The following is a 20,257-nucleotide window of genomic DNA, read 5'->3' on the forward strand; positions in this document are numbered from 1 at the left end:
ACACACACACTCAGTGTGACCTGCATGCTCTCTGGCTGTTTGTAAGGGGCCCACTTTGGGAGTTACAGCAGCAAAGCATTGTGAGGCACTCAAGGTTGAAGGACAGGTGGTGACAACTCCTCACTGTCTGGACTGCACCCTAGTATGGGATATGCCTATAAAATTTGCACTACTCCTCACTCCATTACCCAAGTTATTAATGAAAATGTTGAACCGTATCAGACCCAAGACTGACCCCTTGTGGGACTCCATTAGATACGACCTCCCAGTTTGATAGCAGGCAGTTGATAACTACTCTTTGAATACGGTCTTTCAACCAGTTGTGCACCCAGCTTGTGATTTCATCTAAAACACCTTTCCTAGTTTGCTTATGAGAATGTCATGTAAGACTGGGTTAAAAGCCTTACTAAAATTCCTCCTATCCACTAGAGGCCAGTAAACTCAGAGAAAGAAATTAGGTTGGTTTGCCATGATTTGTTCTTGACAAATACACGCTGCCTATTTCTTATAACCTTATTATTCTCTACTTGCTTAGAAATGGATTGTTTAGTAATCTGTTCCAGTATCTTTCCAGATATCAAAGTTAGGCTGACTGATGCATAATTCATCAAGTCTTCCTTAAAGGGGGAGCAAAGATAGGTACTATGTTCGCTTGTTCCAAATTATATACTAGTATTGAACAAATCAATCAGATGCATGAAAATAAATTACTTCGGAGGGGAAATGATTTGGATGAAATATTAAAATGACTGATTATTTTGCTCCTCAACCAATAAAATCTACTAAATATTTTAGTTCATACATTTATGTTACTTGAACAAGTAGTTTTATTTATTATTGATATAGCACTCCTCATGTGCATAGCATTTACAGGTGAAAAGTAAAGGCCTGACCCAGGAAACTAATTCAATAGTTCTTACTTACCTGCATAGTCCCAGGGTCAATGGGACTACTAGGACTTCTGCCCTGAGAATGTTACAGTAATTTATACAAATCTGTAAAGACTTCCAGCTAAGGAAACAGGGAGAGTAAGAACGGGTAACACCACAAAGGGAGAAAATAATTTTATTTTACATGTATTTATTTAGGCATACTTTATGTCAGTCATTACAAGAGTCATGATTTATGAACCATTTCTTTTCTTCTACTCCTTTGGTTTTGTAACCTTGCCATGTTCCAATGTGGAAAACATGAACGTGTGTGAGTGCAGATAGGAGCTGGAATGTTAGCTCAAAGTAATGAGCCTGTAGGATAGACATGAAGAAAGAATGAAGCAGAGAGAGGCACAGGAGGGAGGATGTTCCAGGTAAAGACACAACTGGAAGTCACTTTAAATTTGGTTGAAATGTTTTTCAGTGATTTCTGTAGAAGTGGAATATCATAATCTTCAAAGTATTACAAATTTTAAATTGTTATATGTTCCATAGAGAGAGAACAAGCTCACTTGCAATCATATACTGGAACAGGATTTTCTGTAGTCTAGTATGAAATATTTGCCAGTTCTCAAGTGTGTTTACACTCAACTCTACCTACATTGTGCTACACCTGAACACATATTCAGTTCTACTGGAAATTATCGAATCTTCTTAAAATTAGTTTAAAAAACAAAACAAACCCCCCCCCCAATCCATGTCCTTGCTTTTTCTAAGAAAAAAACTGGTCACAGTTGTGGTCAATGTTCTCTCTCATTTTTCCCATGCATGTGCAGAACAAATTTTATGTCATGTCACCAATACGGAGGTGATGTGTGGTGGGGGTGGGTCTAAGGGGTTCAGTGTGTGGGAGGGGGCTCAGCGCGGGGGCAGAGGGTTGAGGTGCAGGCTCTGGCTGGGGCCAAGGATGAGGGGTGCAGGAGGGGGCAGAGTGTTGGGGTGCAGGGGGGTGAGGGCTCCAGCAGTGAGTGCAGGCTCTGGGGTGGAGCCAGCGATGAGGGGTTTGGACTGCAGGCTGCCTCGGGGCCATGGCAGGGAGAGAGAATTACCCCCAGCCCTCTCTCCTCGCAGCAGCCAGGGGAGAGATGACTCCCCGGCAGCTCCGAGTGCCCCTCCCTGGCTGCAGCAGCTCCAGGGCCGGTGGAGAGCATCTCCGGGTCTCTGCCCAGCTGCAACACTTCCAGGGCCGAGGCAGAGGAGAAGCACCTCTGGGTCTAGGGGAGAGACGCCTTTCCCTGCTGCAGCCCTTGATAGGCTGCTCCAGGGCCTATCCCCGTCTCTGCCCAGCTGCAACACTTCCAGGGCTGAGGCAGAGGAGAAGCACCTCTGGGTCTAGGGGAGAGATGCCTCTCCCTGCTTCAGCCCTTGATAGGCTGCTCCAGGGCCATGCAGCTGCGTGGCTTATAGGGAACTTAGGTTATGGTACATATTTTAAAGATGTATTCTGTGGAGTAAGGTATCATTTAAAAGTGTGCGCAATTATACAGTTCATTTGTTTAACTAGACATATGTTAAAAAATTTATCAACTTACATCTTTTCTAGTTTAAGCACAATAAAATGCATACCTTCAAGCACACCCACTGCTAGAAATCGTCCATAAAACAACTCTACCATTGGGTTCTTTGGCTTTTCTCCATCCCTAAAACATGAAATATGCAACTGTAAGACCAAGAACAACAGCAGCCACATAAACCAACAGTTACAAAAGTAAAAAGCATTTGCATTTATTACATAAATCTATATAGTGGCATAATTCATTTTTAATTATTGTAAATGTCAAGTTTTGTACTTTCATCTGTTCATGATAATCTAAGGATTTATGTATTCACAATGGTGAAGTGTATTTACAAAGCAAGTAAATGTATTTTATTCTGGGAAGTTCCATGCATATCCAAACTCAGAATTGAAGAGAATTCACAAGACTGCTTGTAAACACAGGGTATGTTTACACTACGGGATTATTCTGATTTTACATAAACTGGTTTTGTAAAACAGATTGTATAAAGTCGAGTGCATGCAGCCACACTAAGCACATCAATTCGGTGGTGTGCATCCATGGCCCGAGGCTAGCGTCGATTTCTGGAGCGTTGCACTGTGGGTAGCTATTCCGTAGCTATCCCATAGTTCCCACAGTCTCCCCTGCCCCTTGGAATTCTGGGTTGAGATCCCAGTGCCTGATGGGGCAAAAATCATTGTCATGGGTGGTTCTGGGTAAATGTCGTCACTCATTCCTTCCTCCGAGAAAGCAACGGCAGACAATCATTTCTTGCCCTTTTTCCCTGGATTGCCCTGGCAGACGCCATAGCTCGGCAACCATGGAGCCCGTTCAGCTTTTTTTTTTTTACTGTCACCGTCTGTGTACTGGATGCCGCTGACAGAGGCGATACTGCAGCGCTACACAGCAGCATTCATTTGCTTTTGCATGATAGCAGAGACAGTTATCAGTTGTTCTGTACCGTCTGCTGCCATTGTAAACTGGCAATGAGATGACGGCTATCTATCGTTCTGTACCATCTGCTGCTATCATGAGTGTTCCTGGCTGAGGTCAGTCGGGGGCGCAAAGGCAAAAATGGGAATGACTCCCTGAGTCAATCCCTCCTTTATGGTATCTAAAAATAGAGTCAGTCCTTCCTAGAATATGGGGCAAGTGTACTAGAGAACGAGTGTATCAGAGAACCAGAGAGCACAACTGCTCCATGTCAGATCCCGCAGATATGATGAGCTGCATGCCATTCACGGGGGTTGCCCTTGCAACAACCCCACCCGTTGCTTCCCTCCTCCCCAACCTTCCTGGGCTACCGTGGCAGTGTCGCCCCCATTTGTGTCATGAAGTTATAAAGAATGCAGGAATAAGAAACACTGACTTGTTAGTGAGATAAAATGAGGGGGAGGCAGCCTCCAGCTGCTATGACAGTCCAGGCAGGACATTAAGCGGTGTGGGGGAGAGGAGCCCACCATCCCACTGCTATGATAGTCCAGGCAGTACAGAATCTTTTCTTTACACATGAAAGGGAGGGGGCTGATTGAAGCTCAACCCCCAGTTGCTATGCTGAAGACAGTTACCAGCCGTTCTGTACCATCTACTGGGAATGACCGGGAATCATTCCTATTTTTACCCAGGCGCCACCCCCCGGCCAGCTTCACCTGAGGCCAGCCAGGGGTATTCAGCAGCTATCAAGCATATTGTACTGTCTGCCACCGGGGAGGGAAGAGGAGCGGATACTGCTCTTTACTGCCGCAGCACCGCATCTACCAGCAGCATTCAGTACACATGGGGTGACATTAAAAAAAGTCAAGAAACGATTTTTTTCCCTTTTCTTTCACGTGGGGGGCAGGGGGTACATTGACGAGCTATACCCTGAACCACGCCAGACAATGTGTTTGAACCTACAGGTATTGGGAGCTCAGCCAAGAATGCAAATACTTTTCGGAGACTGCTGTGGATTGTGGGATAGCTGGAGTCCTCGGTCCCCCCTCCCTCCCTCCATGAGCGTCCATTTGATTCTTTGGCTCTCCATTACGCTTATCACGCAGCACTGTGTAGCCTGGAGATTTTTTTCAAATGCTTTGGCATTTCGTCTTCTGTAACAGAGCTCTGATAGAACAGATTTATCTCTCCATACAGCGATCAGATCCAGCATCTCCCGTACGGTCCATGCTGGAGCTCTTTTTGGATTTGGGACTGCATCGCCACCCGTGCTGATCAGAGCTCCAGCATGGGCAAACAGGAAATGTAATTCAAAAGTTCGTGGGGCTTTTCCTGTTTACCTGGCCCCTGTATCCGAGTTCAGATTGCTGTCTAGAGCGGTCACACTGGTGCACTGTGGGATACTGCCCGGAGGCCAATACCGTCGATTTGCGGGCACCCTAAGCCTAATCCGATATGGTAATACCGATTTTAGCGCTACTCCTCTCGGTGGGGAGAAGTACAGAAACCGATTTAAAGAGCCCTTTATATCAATATAAAGGGCCTCGTAGTGTGGACGGGTACAGCGTTAAATCGGTTTAACGTTGCTAAAATCGATTTAAATGCATAGTGTAGACCAGGCCACATAACCATGTAAGAGTGAGTTCCTGACATCCTCCTAAAAAATTTAATTGTCCAAAAAAATGTACAGATGTTTGGTGACATAGTGAATAGTTAAGCTTTTGTGAGAAGAAACTGGAAAAAGTTTTGGAAGTATCTGAACTACTGTATTTAAAAACAAATGTTATTTAAAGGCAAAAGTCAATTGACTGGCCATGATGCATTTCAGTTCTTTAATATTTTGCTATTTTCATACCAAGTTCCCTACATTTCCCAAGATGAAAAAGATAAGATAGCAAAATAAATAAAACAAAAACTTACTGACAGTACCTAGAATGAAACATCTGCACTTAGAAAAATCAGCTTTTTATTGAAGTACAATATGATGTTATCTGTCCAAGCAACAAAATAAATAGGTTTTTAGGAAGGGGGAGAAGAATAACACTAACAAGAAAACAAAAATACCCTAAAGTTAAGGTCAGATTCAACTGTCACTGAGTTCAGCAGAAATCTTTTCATCATAAATTGGACCGGGCGATTACAATAGTTAAAACAAGAAAATTCTCATTGACATTCAGTGTCCACTAATTCTTTTTAATCAATCCTAAAAATTTATAATCAATGAAATAACAATTTGCATATATGCCTGAAAGATGAAAAAAATGTCCAGTGCAAAGATGAACAATGCCTCTCAACAGGATTAGATTAAAAGTGATAAAAATTCCTGAGCCATAACTACCTTACAACTTACACCACTGTTACTGCTAGTAGAGCTGCACTTATATATTATAAGCCCTATTTTTTCCAGTGTAGACAGGACCCAAGTTATCTCCTTTTTTAAAATTTCATTTTTATAGTATGGGCCATTGGTGGATGGAAAGGACAGAGCAGTCAGTTGTCTTAAAAATCAGTTTAAATGTTCTTACGATGGGAAATTAGATGAATATATACATTTTTAGATATTAAAAACCCCTTACCTCTCCTCTTCAGCTTTAATTTGGAAGGCATCTTCTAACCAATCTAACAGTTTATGAGTGAATTCACTCACATCTTGCTGTTAAAAAAAACAAACAACGATTAATACATATTTAAGTGTATTCTTGAACACTTGAGTGCAGCACAGTGGCTTCCACACCTACAAGAATTCCAAAATCCAAGTGTTTCAAGACCATGCTACAAAGGTTTTCCAATCTTGGCTCTTCGAACGTGTTGTGTTCCTCAGTCAGTACTATCTAGACATCCCTAACACTTTAGCAGATCTCATGCACTCCAGTGCTCCAATACATGTTTAAGTCCTCTGGCATGTGATGTGGTGATTGATGCTATCCACATGGAATGCTGAACTTAGTATATTGTAAGCAAATGATTTAGCCACCTAAGTCCATATGGATAAAATGACAGATTTAAGTAGAAACAAACGACTTGGAAACAGTAAAATGTAACAGCTATGATTTAGAACAAAATACAGTATCAAAACTTTCCAAATGAATAAATATCTAGCCTCTTCCCCCCATCTGGGGATCCAACAGGCCAAGATTAATAATTGAGATGTGCTGTAGAGCCCTGCATGGCACTAGTGTAGACTCCTGTGGCGGGACCAGGATCCTACCAGTCCCACAGACCCACTGTCATAATAGCAGGACCAGGTATCGTGGGATGGGACGGGAGTGGGACTAAAAATAGTCCCGTTCAGGGCTTTATTGCGCTCCCCATGAGTAAGGCTCTGACAAAGACTACTAACTCCATTTAACTTCTGGATCTTACATGTGAGGCTGGAACTCAGGAGCATGGAACTGCTAAAAATCTTTGTAAAGTAATAGTTACCATTGCTTTGAAGTTGGTTTTTTGTTTGGGTGTGGGAGGGGAGGATTAATTTAAAAGCATGGATTATGTTAGGGACACTCAGCCACAAGCCTCCTTCCATTTGGAAAATGGATTTAGACCTTGTGTCTGAAAGCAGCACTTCAATGAGATCATACAACATTGCATGTGGCCAACAAGCACACGAATAAAAGAGAACTAGACATCTTATTGTCACCAATTATGAATATAGTATATTTTGCTTTTTATTTAGATTAAATATTTGCTACTGTTCAGAGACCATAAGGAGAGCCAATTCTAAATATAAATATTATAAATTTTACCTGCTGAGAATCATTTGATTTGAATGCATCTTTAAGAATTTCAACTGCTCTAGACGGATCAACGTATTTTCTCTTTGAACCAACGAGAAGCGCAAACAGATACCTCAATTCACGCATGAAAGGCAAATTCCTGTGTTCCTGTATTTAAAAGAATATAAACAAACATTCAACAATTTTCCATGAAGTAGTTGATCAGTTTTGTAACGATAAAGATAGTGTATAATGTGAACATATTATACACACACACACTACTAATATTCTGTCTGCTACCATATAAGATGTAAACTTAACATGAGCAATGCATGAGTGTGCCAATTTACTTTAGACTTGTGCCATGTTACATGGAATGTGGACCCCCCCCCACCCCAAAATGTACCCCAGCAAAAAATGCAGTCAAATTTGAGTAGCGAAATTTAGCTTCTAAGCCCTGGTCTACACTATGAATTTATGTCGGTATGACTATGTCACTCAGAGGTGGGTCACTTGATGTAGTTACAACTGACCGAACTCCTGTTGACAGGAGGGCTTCTCTTGTTGACATAGTTACTGCTTCTCAGAGTTGGAGAAGCTCTCACATCGGCATAGGTAGCATCTTTACTAAGCGCTACAGTGGTACAAACCCTTAGAAACTAGACTTTAACGGTTATTTAGCCTTCAGACATCAGGCATAGCTGAACAGTGTAAGTGGTGGAAGCATGGGGTTGTGTTTAATATTATAAATGGGCCTGCAGAATTTGATTTTGATTTTTTTTTGGTAACTGATATCATCAATTTTATATTTAAGAATTTTTAATTTTTATCAATTTACATTTTTTAACAGTTGCAGGAAATTATAGTATAATTAGCCAATTACACTGGTTTATAATTTTTGAGAAGTTGTCTGCTTCAAAGATATAATAAATATCACATTTTGTATTTTGATGTGCTGAATTCAAATATGACAATTAAAACAACTGATTGGCTACTGTTTCTAAAATATTTAAGTTTTTACATTTTATGTCTATGTATATTGTGTAGAGTTTTTATCATAAATTGTAAACCTAGGTCTTTTCATGTGTTTATGGTTGCTTTACATGATAATATTTCACCTGTCCTGTTTATGTAACACTTTAAAAATCAGCAAAAGGGTTATATAAATCAAATTGATTATGAAACAAAAGGCAAAAAACTATTATGTACATAGTTTAGTCCTATTCAGTGTCTACTCGGTGCTTCTTGGCTTGTCTCTTGTATTCATTAAATGGAGCATCTCTTTGTGTCCAGCAATAGTCTGCAAGCATTGATGGGCTCCATTTGCCCTGATAGCCTGCCAGGAGATTCCACTGCTGTAGTCTGGAGCCCAACAGCTCTGCCTTACTCTTGGGTAGTTCCAAATCCCTGACAAGGTCATTCAGTTCACCGTGTGTTATGAGGTGTGGTTCAGAGGTAGAGGATAGGAGAAAATGTGGGTTCTGTGACATTGATGGTTCAGGACCAGAAGTTTCATCCTCTTCCTCATCTGACTCAAGTGAGAATGATTCTGGTGCATCAGGAACTGGCAGTCCTTCTCCGTGGGGTACTGGGCGTATAGCTGATGGAATGTTGGGATAATGCACAGTCCACTTTTTCTTCTTTGACACCCCTTTCCCAACTCGAGGCACCACGCAGAAGTAACAATTGCTGCTATGATCTGTTGGCTCTCTCCAAATCATTGGCACTGCAAAAGGCATAGATTTCCTTTTCCTGTTCAACCACTGGCCAAGATTTGTTGCACAAGTGTTGCAGCATATGTGTGGGGCCCACCTCTTGTCCTGATCTCCAATTTTGCAGCCAAAAGAAAGGTGATAGGCTTTCTTAACCATAGTGGTTATACTGCGCTTTTGTGATGCAAAAGTCACTTCACCACAAACATAGCAGAAGTTATCTGCACTGTTCACACAAGTACGAGGCATCTCTGCTCACTTTGGCTAAACAGAAATGTGTCCCTTTGCAAAATCAAACACTGACAAAGAAGAGAGCACGACACTGTATGATTTCTAGAGCTGATATAGGGCAATTTGTTCAGCAGAGTGATGTAAGCTTCGTTATGATTGCATCATCCATGACGTCTAGGAATAACATGATGCAATTCATATCATGTATGATGCAATACCAGCTTCAGATTGCATCATTCATTGTTTTGCCTCAAAAGCAAGTACTGTCCAAAACCAGTCAGAGATTTATTCATAGATCCAGTCAAAGATGTATTTTAGTCATTTCTGATTTAAATTGCGATCCTTTCCCTTTTTAACTCACTTATCCTCTGCCATTCCCAAGTCAAGGGTCATATATACTGACCCAATATCATATCTTGAAAACTAGAGCCAATCAACAATTTTAAGCATCATTTTCGTTCTCAGTGACCCAGAATCAGTAAAGTTGGACTACATTTATTTCAGAAGCATTTTGGCTGTAGAGCAGTGTTATTTAATGACAGTACATGTTGAGATTCAATTGTTAAACTTTATACACTTTTAAAACACAAGCTGTCAACACTGTCAAAATTACAAAATAAATATCCTAAAATCAACAAATCACACCTATTTTTACTATTCATTCGCTAATCCATCTGTAACAAACCTAATTCAAAACTCTGAATCTCTAGAAGTTTATTCTAATTAAAGTTTTCAAGTTTGTGTGTGTATGATGAAATCATGTTTACTGACAATTACCAATAAAAATGTAATCCTTCCATGACTAACTGTAAGGTTTAACATGACACTCTCAATTTACCATTAACACCAGGGGAAAAAAGTATACTATCTAATGATCTTTCAGTTCAAAAGCATTTCATTTTATAAAGTGAACTTCTACATGAGATCAACTGTAATCCATGATAGTACAGGAATAGTTAATATTGAGGCAAACTACCATTTGCTAACTACACTATTTACTTTACACTGCAATTAAAAAGTACGTTGGCTAACTGAGAATGGGGTGTGATGACAAGATAATTGCCTAGAAATATTTAGTGTGTAGGCACACTAAGGAGGGGGAGGAATTGTTTTAGAATGGGTCTAAGAAGAGACAAACAAGAGTAATGAGATGAAATTTAAGAAAAAGAATTTAAACTGATAAATCTCACTATTGGAAGATTTTAAGTTATCAGTCTTTAAAAGCCTCCGAAAGAAAGTAGCAGAAACCCCATCACTAGATATATTTAGAACTAAACTGCAAAAACCCTAGGAAACAAAGCTGGAACAATCTTATATCAGTTCTACTCAGATTTTTAGCCCATCTACTTCTAATGAACTCACTGTTTCAGAAAACTCCCTGGAATACGCATGCTTTAGATGGTTCATAAATTTGCAAAGATGGTATGCATCATTACTGCTTCCCTTGATGGAATTAGGAGCAAGATCCCCTACATAACGACCTGCTCGATCTCTTCCAATCATATTAAAAATACCTATACAGTAATATGTAGTTCTCTCTAATTTCAGGAGAAAAATAAAAATAATAAGGGTAGGAGCCTGCAAAATCAAAAGAATTGAAACGTAAAGGTTTAATTTATCCCAGGTTAAAGGTATGGTACAACACTAGCCACACCTCTCTGGCTTCTGAAAGGATAGCTGATACTGCTCATGAATGATTCTTATTAATTAGAAAGGAAAGACAGAAAGACTACTTATTCCAAATATAAATTAAATGTACCAACACCCTAACACGGTACAGATGTCAAGCTGGCTAGTCAAACTGGTATTGATTGCTCTGTAACAAACAATTGGATAGTCTAATCAAACAAAGAATGGACTTGTTTAGGCAGTTCTGTGGAATGCTACCTCGCACATTTAAGAACAATGTGTATAAAATGGCGTCAAACAATTTTTAAAGTAGGAATAATAATTGTGAATATATTCTGCATACATGTTAAATACCTTTCATATTCATATAGGCCTCCAGGTAGATTTACCTGCTCTTCCAGCCTACTTCACAATAAGTCAAAAAGAGCAATGTTCATAGAATCTTCATTTAATCTAATACGTTCTTCTTTCCAATGTTAATAAAAATATATTTTTTTAAAGTTTTAAACGGGCTTTTTAAATTTAAATCAGATTTTCATTTAGGTGTTCCTAGCTCTTTAGTTTTCTCCCATTTTAGAGTCTTAAATTATTCAGGTGAATAGAATTTCAGATTTTACACAGTGTTATTCTTCTATCAAGAAATTTCAATTTTAAAGTTCATCTTCTCATAGTTTGTATTTTAGACTAGACTGCATGCAGTATCTTCCAGGAAAGCACTGGATAGGAGGGTGGTTGTGCTGTTTTAAAATTCTGACAACGTTCTGAAGAGTTTTAGGCCTAACTGAAGTGCTCATCTCATTGCTACTTTTGACTTGTTAGGGGTACTCATGCAGACAGCAGTCCTGTGTCATACAATCACACAAGCTCCAGCTCTGTAGAGACTTAGGCACATGTTTAACTTTAGCCAAAGGGAATAGCCCCATCGGCTTTAAGAGGAATTCTCAGTGCATAAGCCTGTGCAGAATGGGGGACAAACTGTAAATTCTTTGAGGCAGAAACCATCTTTTCATAATGTTTGTGAAGACAGTGATGAGAATTTCTAGGAGCTACCATGATACAAATAATTAGCAATACCTGACCAATCACAGGCTAGAATCTTCTAGCAAATACTGTACAGTTCAAAATACTTTAACACAGGTCCCATAAACATTTTTTGCACTAGGACAAGGTAGAACAGTGAATGTCTATAAGACAAAGCTTATTTAGCACACTGTAAACTAAATCTTAATTCTCTTTTGGTTGTAGACACAAACTCATTGTGTTTAGGAAAAAACTATTTGGAAAGAATTTATAGAAAAAATAATTTATATATTTTTCTTGGTCTATAGCAATTTGAAAAATTCAAATAATTTACCCTGCCAGTAGTTATGTTGAAATAAATCAGTTTTAAAAAAAGAACCGTATTTATAATGTAGTGCATTATAAATTAGATTAAAACTGAAATACCACAAATTTTCAAGTTATGCTAAGGCTTTTATAATAGATTAAAATCTACTATTTAAATTACTCCAGTGTGCTTCTTTCTACCATTGTGCACTTGAAAATGAGTATTTTATGCAAATATGACCATCAATGCCACTACCTTCTTCGTTCTAGTTTCAAATTCAAATATGTGCTCACAAAAATATGGATTTAACATTACTACGTCGTCTCCCTCACAATCTGTAATACTATGCCCTATTCTACAGGCCAAAATATGGTAGCGTGCGGTCACTGTAGCTTATGTTGTCTCCCAAAGTTACACCAGCAGCAAAAAGCTATAATGCATATCTCCTTGACTATGAGTAAGTGGCCTGGAGCCAACTCATTTCTCAGTGTGGTTCTATCAGACTTGTTTGCTGAACTGAGTGATATCAGTTAAATACATGGACGACAACAGTGTTGAAGAAATACTTCATTGCTGCAAGAAACTGTTCCGCCTACAGTGCAAATTAGCACAAAATTTCCTTTATGTATTACAGCTCTTTCATCAGTGAGAAGAGTTGAAAACAACGTTTAAGTAACTTAACCAGGCACACCCACCAACAGAGACAAAAGCAAAGCCGAAGTTAAAATGAGGAGTTCCCGGCATCCAACCTTACTCTCAATCCATCAGAGCATGAAGACACGTAAAACAAAGCTCTTGAAAATTTGTGGTCAGTAATGTCTTGCCTGCACTAGGGAAAAAGTGGTACATTCTTAACTCATGTTAGCTAACACAAGATACAATACTAATGAAGATAAACAGTTCACCTCAACTGTTAGCCAATGTTAAAACTATACCGTGCCTTATTTCACTAAGATTTTGTCTTGCCTAAGCCATGTGTAGGCTTACTAGCTTACACAGCACAGCTGTACTGATACACAGCTGTGCTACTGTAAAAGCGCTCATGTAGCCGCATTATGCCGATGGGAGAGAGCTCTCCTGTCGACATAATAAAACCAGCTCAACAATCAGTGGTAGCTATGTTGACAGGAGAGCATCTCCTGCCGACATAGCACTGTACACAAGTACTTATGCCGACAAAAATTATGTCGCTCAGGAGGGTATTTTTTCATACCCTTGAATGCCAAAATTTTGCTGACATAAGTGCTAGTGTAGACACAGTTAACATGATTTAAGAAAACATCTTTTGCCTAGTGAAGATGCATCCTAAAAGCAAGGGTCTCTGCTCGGATATTTGTCCAAGTGCTAACCAATAATTTTTCTGAATTCTGCCTGCAGTCTCAGCTGGATATGGTCCTTTCACTTCACATCAAATTATTGTATTGCTATGAGAACAAGAAGCATTTCAACACAGAGGTGGCCACTTTCCAGTGGTAAAGAAACGCACGTACATCAATTTATATTATTCGTTCCCCTCAGGATGGAAAGTGGTCTATAAAAACATAAGTTATCATTAAACATAGAAGGAAAGTGTAGACCCTTACGAAGGATTCTTGCTCTCACCAGTCTGAATCTCCAATATACCAGTTGCCAAGATGCTACACTCAAGCCCATACGTTTGGCTGACGTGCTATTCCATGCATCATTAGTCGTACAAAGCCTGAGATGGTCAGAGTGTCTACAAGATAGTATGTTTGGAAATGGAATCTGTATAATATTGCAAGTGCCAACCCCCGTGTAGGAGATTCTTCTTCAAAAGCAACAACTGAAGCTCATTTACTTGATGCCATGTAATGAGATAACCGTATTTTAAGTGCTAGAAAACCAAGACAAGGAACTCAAGAGTATGTGTGGTTGCCACTAAGACAGGTAACGTAACTGATGTTGAGATGCTAGATAGAGATCAGTGGGTAATGTACAAAGAAAAATATCTTAGGACAGCTATTTTGCTATAGAAAGCTATGATGAGATCAGATCTCCTTCAATTAATAGAATACATTGTCCCCTTACTCTGACTTAAGTTCCAACTACAGCCTACATGGTACCAGTTGCGCACCATCTTGTGGTCTTACTTAGATGCCGTGACCTATAGTTGCCCAACCTCTGAAAATCAGGCTATGAACATCTCCATGCTTCGCTTGTTCCCATCTGACATCACTGTAGAATCTGAGCGTTCCAAGTACCTATGAAATTATCCTCTCAAACACACCCAAGAGCAAGGAAGTTATTATCCCTATTTTGTCACACTGTGGACAAAGTCACAGAGAGATTAAGTAATTCACCCAATGTCACACAGGAAGTCTGAGGAAAGGGAGGAATTCAACCCTGAGTCCCATTCTAGAGCCATTGGCACAAAACCAACCTTCCTCCCAATTATGTTGTGAGAGGATGAGTAAGTTAATAGTACAGTACTTAATTTCAAAAGGAGGATCTGTTAATTAACATCTGTGAAAATCAGGCTCAATATTAAACAGCGAGTGTGGCCAGGTCTAGGCCACAAATTGTTGCTGGCACAGCTATATTACTTAGGGGGTGTGATGAGACATGATTTGTGACCTACACAGCTGTGCTGGCAAAAGCCCCTAGTGCAGATGCAGTTATATGAGCAAAACTTGGAACAACAAAAGTGAAATTTTGCTACTATAAGCTGCATACATACTGGAAATATTTAGCTAGTATAGTATGCTGTATAACTATGCCATCAAAGTCTTCCAAGTGTAGCAAAATCCAGATCTCCTAACTCCCAGCCCTATATTCTACCATGAACTTGCAATGCCTCCAATTTCTCCTTCCTACAAAGCACAAAGTAAATATATTTAGTGCCTTTGAAATTAACAACTAGAAGTCACACACAGTATGAAACTGAGTTATTACAGAAATGCCATGGGTTAGTCACTGGAAACATATGTTTCTAATTTTACCTTTTGGTTTCGGGACAAATCTTGAGCACTTGCAGGTGGATTGTAGTTCAAAACTAGTCTTCGAAACTCCAGCAGGTTAAATAATGACTGAAAAATTAAAAAAGAAAATATTTTTGCAAAGGAAAACAAAATCTTTCAAATGTGCCTTAACAAAATTAATTCTGAAGTTCTTTTTACACAAGTATTGTTATTTAGATTGAAAGCTTTGTTTGCCATATTTACAGTAGAGAGAAAATGTATATTGACAAAATGGCATAGTTTAAAAAGTCATTTGAATGTGATCTCAAGATTTATATAAATCTTAGAAATCACATAATAAAAAATTATATAAAGTTTTTATTATAATTTAAGATGGCAGTAAAATAAAATTCTTTTTATAATTCAGATTTAAAGGTGGCATTATTTTCAAAACAAGAAATGGAAAACTGAAGTTCTAAAGAAACTCCTACTTTCTTTACCAAAAATACTACTCTTGCAAACTTACAGAAATTATTCCATGAAGATATGGGTTAATCTCTTATTATTTAATATAAATCTAAGATATTCATATGTCCCCCATCACCATAGTATCTGTACACCTCAATCTTTCATGTATGTATCTTCACAATACCCCAGTGAGGCAGGAAAGTACTAGTATCCACAATTTACTGATAGGGATCTCAAGCACAAAGTGATGAAGGGTATGTTTACTTGGGGGCGGGGGAAGGGAGGGAGGAGGGGGGACGGGGTGGGGAGGAAGAGTCCTTTGGTAGCAAGTTTCAAAAGTGGGAACGTCTACAGTGCTATTTTAAACCCCACAGCATTATCCCTCCAAGTCCGGATCAGTTGACTCAAGCTCTAAGAGACGTTTTTTCCCCCTCTTCAGTATACACATACTCTCAGTGACTTGTCCAACATCACACAAAAAAAGTCTGTGGTAGAGCTGGGAACTGAACTGAGGGCTCCCAAATCAAGTGAGCTGCTATAACTTGAGCTAAAGAGCTAAGGCTCCCTGAAGAGCTACGGTTCCCTAGGGCAAGATTCTGCCACTCTTACCTCACAGTCCTCTTCATTTCAGTAGGACTGCTTGTGGAATAAGGTACTACTAAATGTAAGAAAGGGTATGTCTACGCTACGGGATTATTCCGATTTTACATAAACCGGTTTTGTAAAACAGATTGTATAAAGTCGAGTACATGCGGCCACACTAAGCACATTAATTTGGCTGTGTGCATCCCTGTACCGAGGCTAGCGTCGATTTTCAGAGCGTTGCACTGTGGGTAGCTATTCCGTAGCTATCCCATAGTTCCCGCAGTCTCCCCTGCCCCTTGGAATTCTGAGTTGAGATCCCAGTGCCTGATGGGGCAAAAAACATTGTCGCGGGTGGTTCTGGGTACAGCCTCACCCCTTCCTCCGTGAAAGCAGCAGACAACCATTTTGCATCTTTTTTCCTGGGTGAACTGTGCAAATGCCATAGTGCAGGAAGCATGGACCCTGCTCAGATCAAAACCACAATCGTGGACGTTGCAAACACTTCGCGCATTCTCATGCGGTCTATGCTGAACCAGGACCTGCAAAGCCAGGTGAGGAGGCAGCAGCTATGGCATAGCGCCAACGAGAGTGATGAGGACATGGACACAGAATTATCTCAAACTGCGGGCCCCTGCAGTTTGGGGATCCTGCTGGTAATGGGGCACATTCTAGCCATTGAACACCGATTTTGGGCCCGGGAAACAAGCACAGACTGGTGGGACCGCATAGTTTTGCAGGTTTGGGACGATTCGCAGTGGCTGTGAAACTTTCGCATGCGTAAGGACACTTTCATGGAACTTTGTGACTTGCTTTCCCCTGCCCTGAAACGCCATAATACCAGAATGAGAGCAGCCCTCACAGTTGAGAAGCGAGTGGCAATAGCCCTCTGGAAGCTTGCAATGCCAGACAGCTACCGGTCAGTCAGGAATCAATTTGGAGTGGGAAAATCTACTGTGGGGGCTGTTGTGATGCAAGTAGCCAAAGCAATCATAAAGCTGTTGCTACAAAAGGTTGTGACTCTGGGAAACGTGCAGGTCATAGTGGATGGCTTTGCTGCAATGGGATTCCCTAACTGTGGGGGGGTGATAGATGGAACCCATATCCCTATCTTGGCACCGGAGCACCAGGGCACCCAGTATGTAAACCGCAAGGGGTACTTTTCCATGGTGCTGCAAGCACTGGTGGATCACAAGGGACGTTTCAACAACATCCACGTGGGATAGCCAGGAAGGGTTCATGACGCTCGCGTCTTCAGGAACACTACTCTGTTTAAACGGCTGGAGCAAGGGAATTACTTCCCAGACCAGAAAATAACAGTTGGGGATGTTGAAATGCCTGTCGTTATCCTGGGTGACCCAGCCTATCCTTTGATGTCATGGCTCATGAAGCCATACACAGGCAGCCTGGACAGTAGTCAGGAGCTGTTCAACTACAGGTTGAGCAAGTGCAGAATGGTGGTAGAATGTGCATTTGGCCATTTAAAGGCGCGCTGGCACACATTACTGACTCGCTCAGACCTCAGCCAAACCAATGTCCCCATTGTTATTGCTGCTTGCTGTGTGCTCCACAATCTCAGAGAGTAAGGGGGAGACCTTTATGGTGGGGTGGGAGGTTGAGGCAAATCACCTGGCCGCTGATTACAGGCAGCCAGACACCAGGGCGATTAGAAAAGCACACCACAAAGCGGTGCACATCAGAGAAGCTTTGAAAACGAATTTCATCACAGGCCAGGGTACAGTGTGACTGTTGTGTTTTTTCCCCCTTGATGAACCCCCCCCCTTGATTGACTCGTTCTCTGTGAGCAACCCACCCTCCCCCTTCAATTACAGTTTGCTTAAGGAAATAAAGTCACTATCATTTAAAAATCATGTATTCTTTATTAATTCATTATAAAAAGAGGGAGAGAACTGACAAGGTATCTCGGGTGTGGTTTGGGAGAAGGATAGGAGGGAAGGAAAAGGCCACTAAAATCATTTCAATGTAATGACAGCCTTTTGGTTGAGCTGTCCATGGGGGTGGAGTGGGCGGGTGCACGAAGCCTTCCCCCGCACGTTCTTACACGTCTGGGTGAGGAAGATATGGAACATAGTGAGGGGTGAGGGTGGTTACACAGGGGCTGTAGCGGCACTCTGTGACCCTGCTGCTGTTCCTGAAGCTCCACCAGACGTCAGAGGATGCCAGTTTGATCACGCAGCAGCCCCAGCGTTGCATCCTGCCACCGCTGATCTTCCTGCCTACACCTCTCATCTTCCTGGCGCCACTTCTCATCTCGAGCCTCTCTCCTCTCCTCACGTTCATCCTTCCTATCCTCATGTTCACTGGCATCTTTCCTGTAATTTGATACCATGTCCTTCCACTCATTCAGATGAGCTCTTTCATTGCGGGTTACTTCCATGATTTCCGAGAACATTTCGTCTCATCTTTTTTTTCCTCTGCCTTATCTGAGATAGCCATTGGGATGGAGTAGGGAGGCTTGAAAAATTTGCAGCTGCATGAGGGAGGTAAAAAAAGGGAGAGAAGCATTTAAAAAGATACATTTTACAGAACAATTGTTATACTCCTTCACAGTGAACAACACTATTCACTTTACGTAACACATGTGACTTCACTACAAAGTCACATTTTGCATCTTAATATTGAGTGCCTGCGGCTCTGGTGTTGGAGATCTCACAGACGCAGGTCCAGGCAGCAGAATTCAGCTTGCAAGCGGTCATTGTAGGCCATTGTCTTTCAGCTTCTGCAGCCTTCATATACACAGTGCCCTCCTTTCCCAAATACCAAGCAAAGCTTGTCCAGTACTGCTTCTTTCCTGTTAACATGCAGCAGCAGAAACCACCCCCCCATCCAATTCTCTAGGATGATCGCTTTACCTTTCCCCCCACTGCGTGGCTGGTATCATGGAAGATCACTGCTAATCATCCTCCTTTCCCCCCGCCCCCCACCGCATGGCTGGTAGCAGGGAAGATCTCTGATAGCCAAATACGAAAAAGCTCAGTGCCATTACCCCGCCTCCCCTCCCCCCACTTGGCTACCTGCAAGGATGGATTTCTTTTAAGCAACAGGCAAACAGACTAGTAGGAATGGCCATCTCTGTCCCCTTAATTAAATTCCTGAATTTCAACCAGATTACCATGAACAATATCATGCTCCTGAGCATAACACAGCGAGATAAAGAATGGATGTTGCTTGAATGCCAGAAATCACTGGGACCATACGCAGCTAGGCTTTGTCATGCAATGATACCAGACTACTTGCTACATGCATGGCGTGGTCAAGTGTCCTACCATGGTGGACGGAATAAGGCTGCCTTGCCCAGAAACCTTCTGCAAAGAGCTTCATGGAGATGTCCCTGGAGGATTTCCACTCCATCCCCAGATATGTTAACAAAACTTTTCCAATAACTGTACTGGCCGCGAATGCATCCCAAGTCATCAGGGCAAACCAATCATTAAAAAATGCTTGCTTTTAAACCATGTTTTATATTTACAAAAGGTACACTCACCAGAGGTTGCTTCCATGGCTTCATTGTCTGGGCTACTGGCTTGGGAGGGCTGGGAGGGTAATTCCGTCTGGGTGAGTAAAAGCTCCTGGCTGTTGGGGAGAACGGAATGCTGTGTGCTCTCTGCAAGCTCGTCCTCCTCTTCATCTTCCCCATCCGCAGAATCCTCAGCCATGGCTGAGATTACCACCCCCACCTCGGAATCCACGGACAGGGGTGGGGTAGTGGTGGCGGACCCCCTTAGAATTGCATGCAGCTCAGCGTAGAAGCGGCATGTTTTCGGCCCTGCCCTGGACCTTCCATTTGCTTCTTTGGTTTTCTGGTAGGCTTGTCTGAGCTCCTTAACTTTCACTCTGCACTGCACTGAGTCCCTGGTGTGGCCTTTCTCCATCATAGCCTTGGAAATTTTTTCAGATTTTTTCCATTTCGTCTTTTGGAGCGGAGTTCTGTTAGCACAGAATCCTCTCCCCAGATAGCGATCAGATCCAGTACCTCCCGTGCGGTCCATGCTGGAGCATTTTTTCGATTCTCAGGAGACTGCATTGTTAGCTGTGCTGATGAGCTCTGCGTGGTCACCTGTGCTGGTGAGCTCTCCAAGCTGGCCAAACAGGAAATGAAATTCAAAAGTTCGCGGGCCTTTTCCTGTCTACCTGGCCAGTGCCTCCGAGTTCAGAGTGCTGTCCAGAGCGGTCACAATGGTGCACCGTGGGATACCACCTGGAGGCCAATACCATTGATTTGCGGCCACACTAACCCTAATCCGATATAGTTATACGGATTTTAGCGCTACTCCTCTCGTTGGGGAGGGGTACAG

General features: G+C 41.5%; 1 protein-coding gene across 3 annotated transcripts in view; it reads right to left on the minus strand.

Annotated features, from left to right (window-relative positions):
* The window catches only part of LOC115659575 (ubiquitin carboxyl-terminal hydrolase 25), a 144,238-nt gene that overhangs the window by 51,091 nt on the left and 72,890 nt on the right, over positions 1-20,257 (minus strand). For all 3 annotated transcript variants that reach the window (XM_030579940.1, XM_030579931.1, XM_030579922.1), the window contains exons 6-9: positions 14,934-15,020; positions 7,105-7,242; positions 5,938-6,014; positions 2,499-2,572 (exon numbers count right to left, since the gene is read on the minus strand). In XM_030579940.1, the coding sequence (XP_030435800.1) occupies positions 2,499-2,572; positions 5,938-6,014; positions 7,105-7,242; positions 14,934-15,020 (376 nt within the window). The remainder of the gene's footprint in view (positions 1-2,498; positions 2,573-5,937; positions 6,015-7,104; positions 7,243-14,933; positions 15,021-20,257) is intronic.

The sequence above is a fragment of the Gopherus evgoodei genome, chromosome 1 (assembly GCF_007399415.2).
Source record: "Gopherus evgoodei ecotype Sinaloan lineage chromosome 1, rGopEvg1_v1.p, whole genome shotgun sequence".
Taxonomy (NCBI): Eukaryota; Metazoa; Chordata; order Testudines; family Testudinidae; genus Gopherus; species Gopherus evgoodei.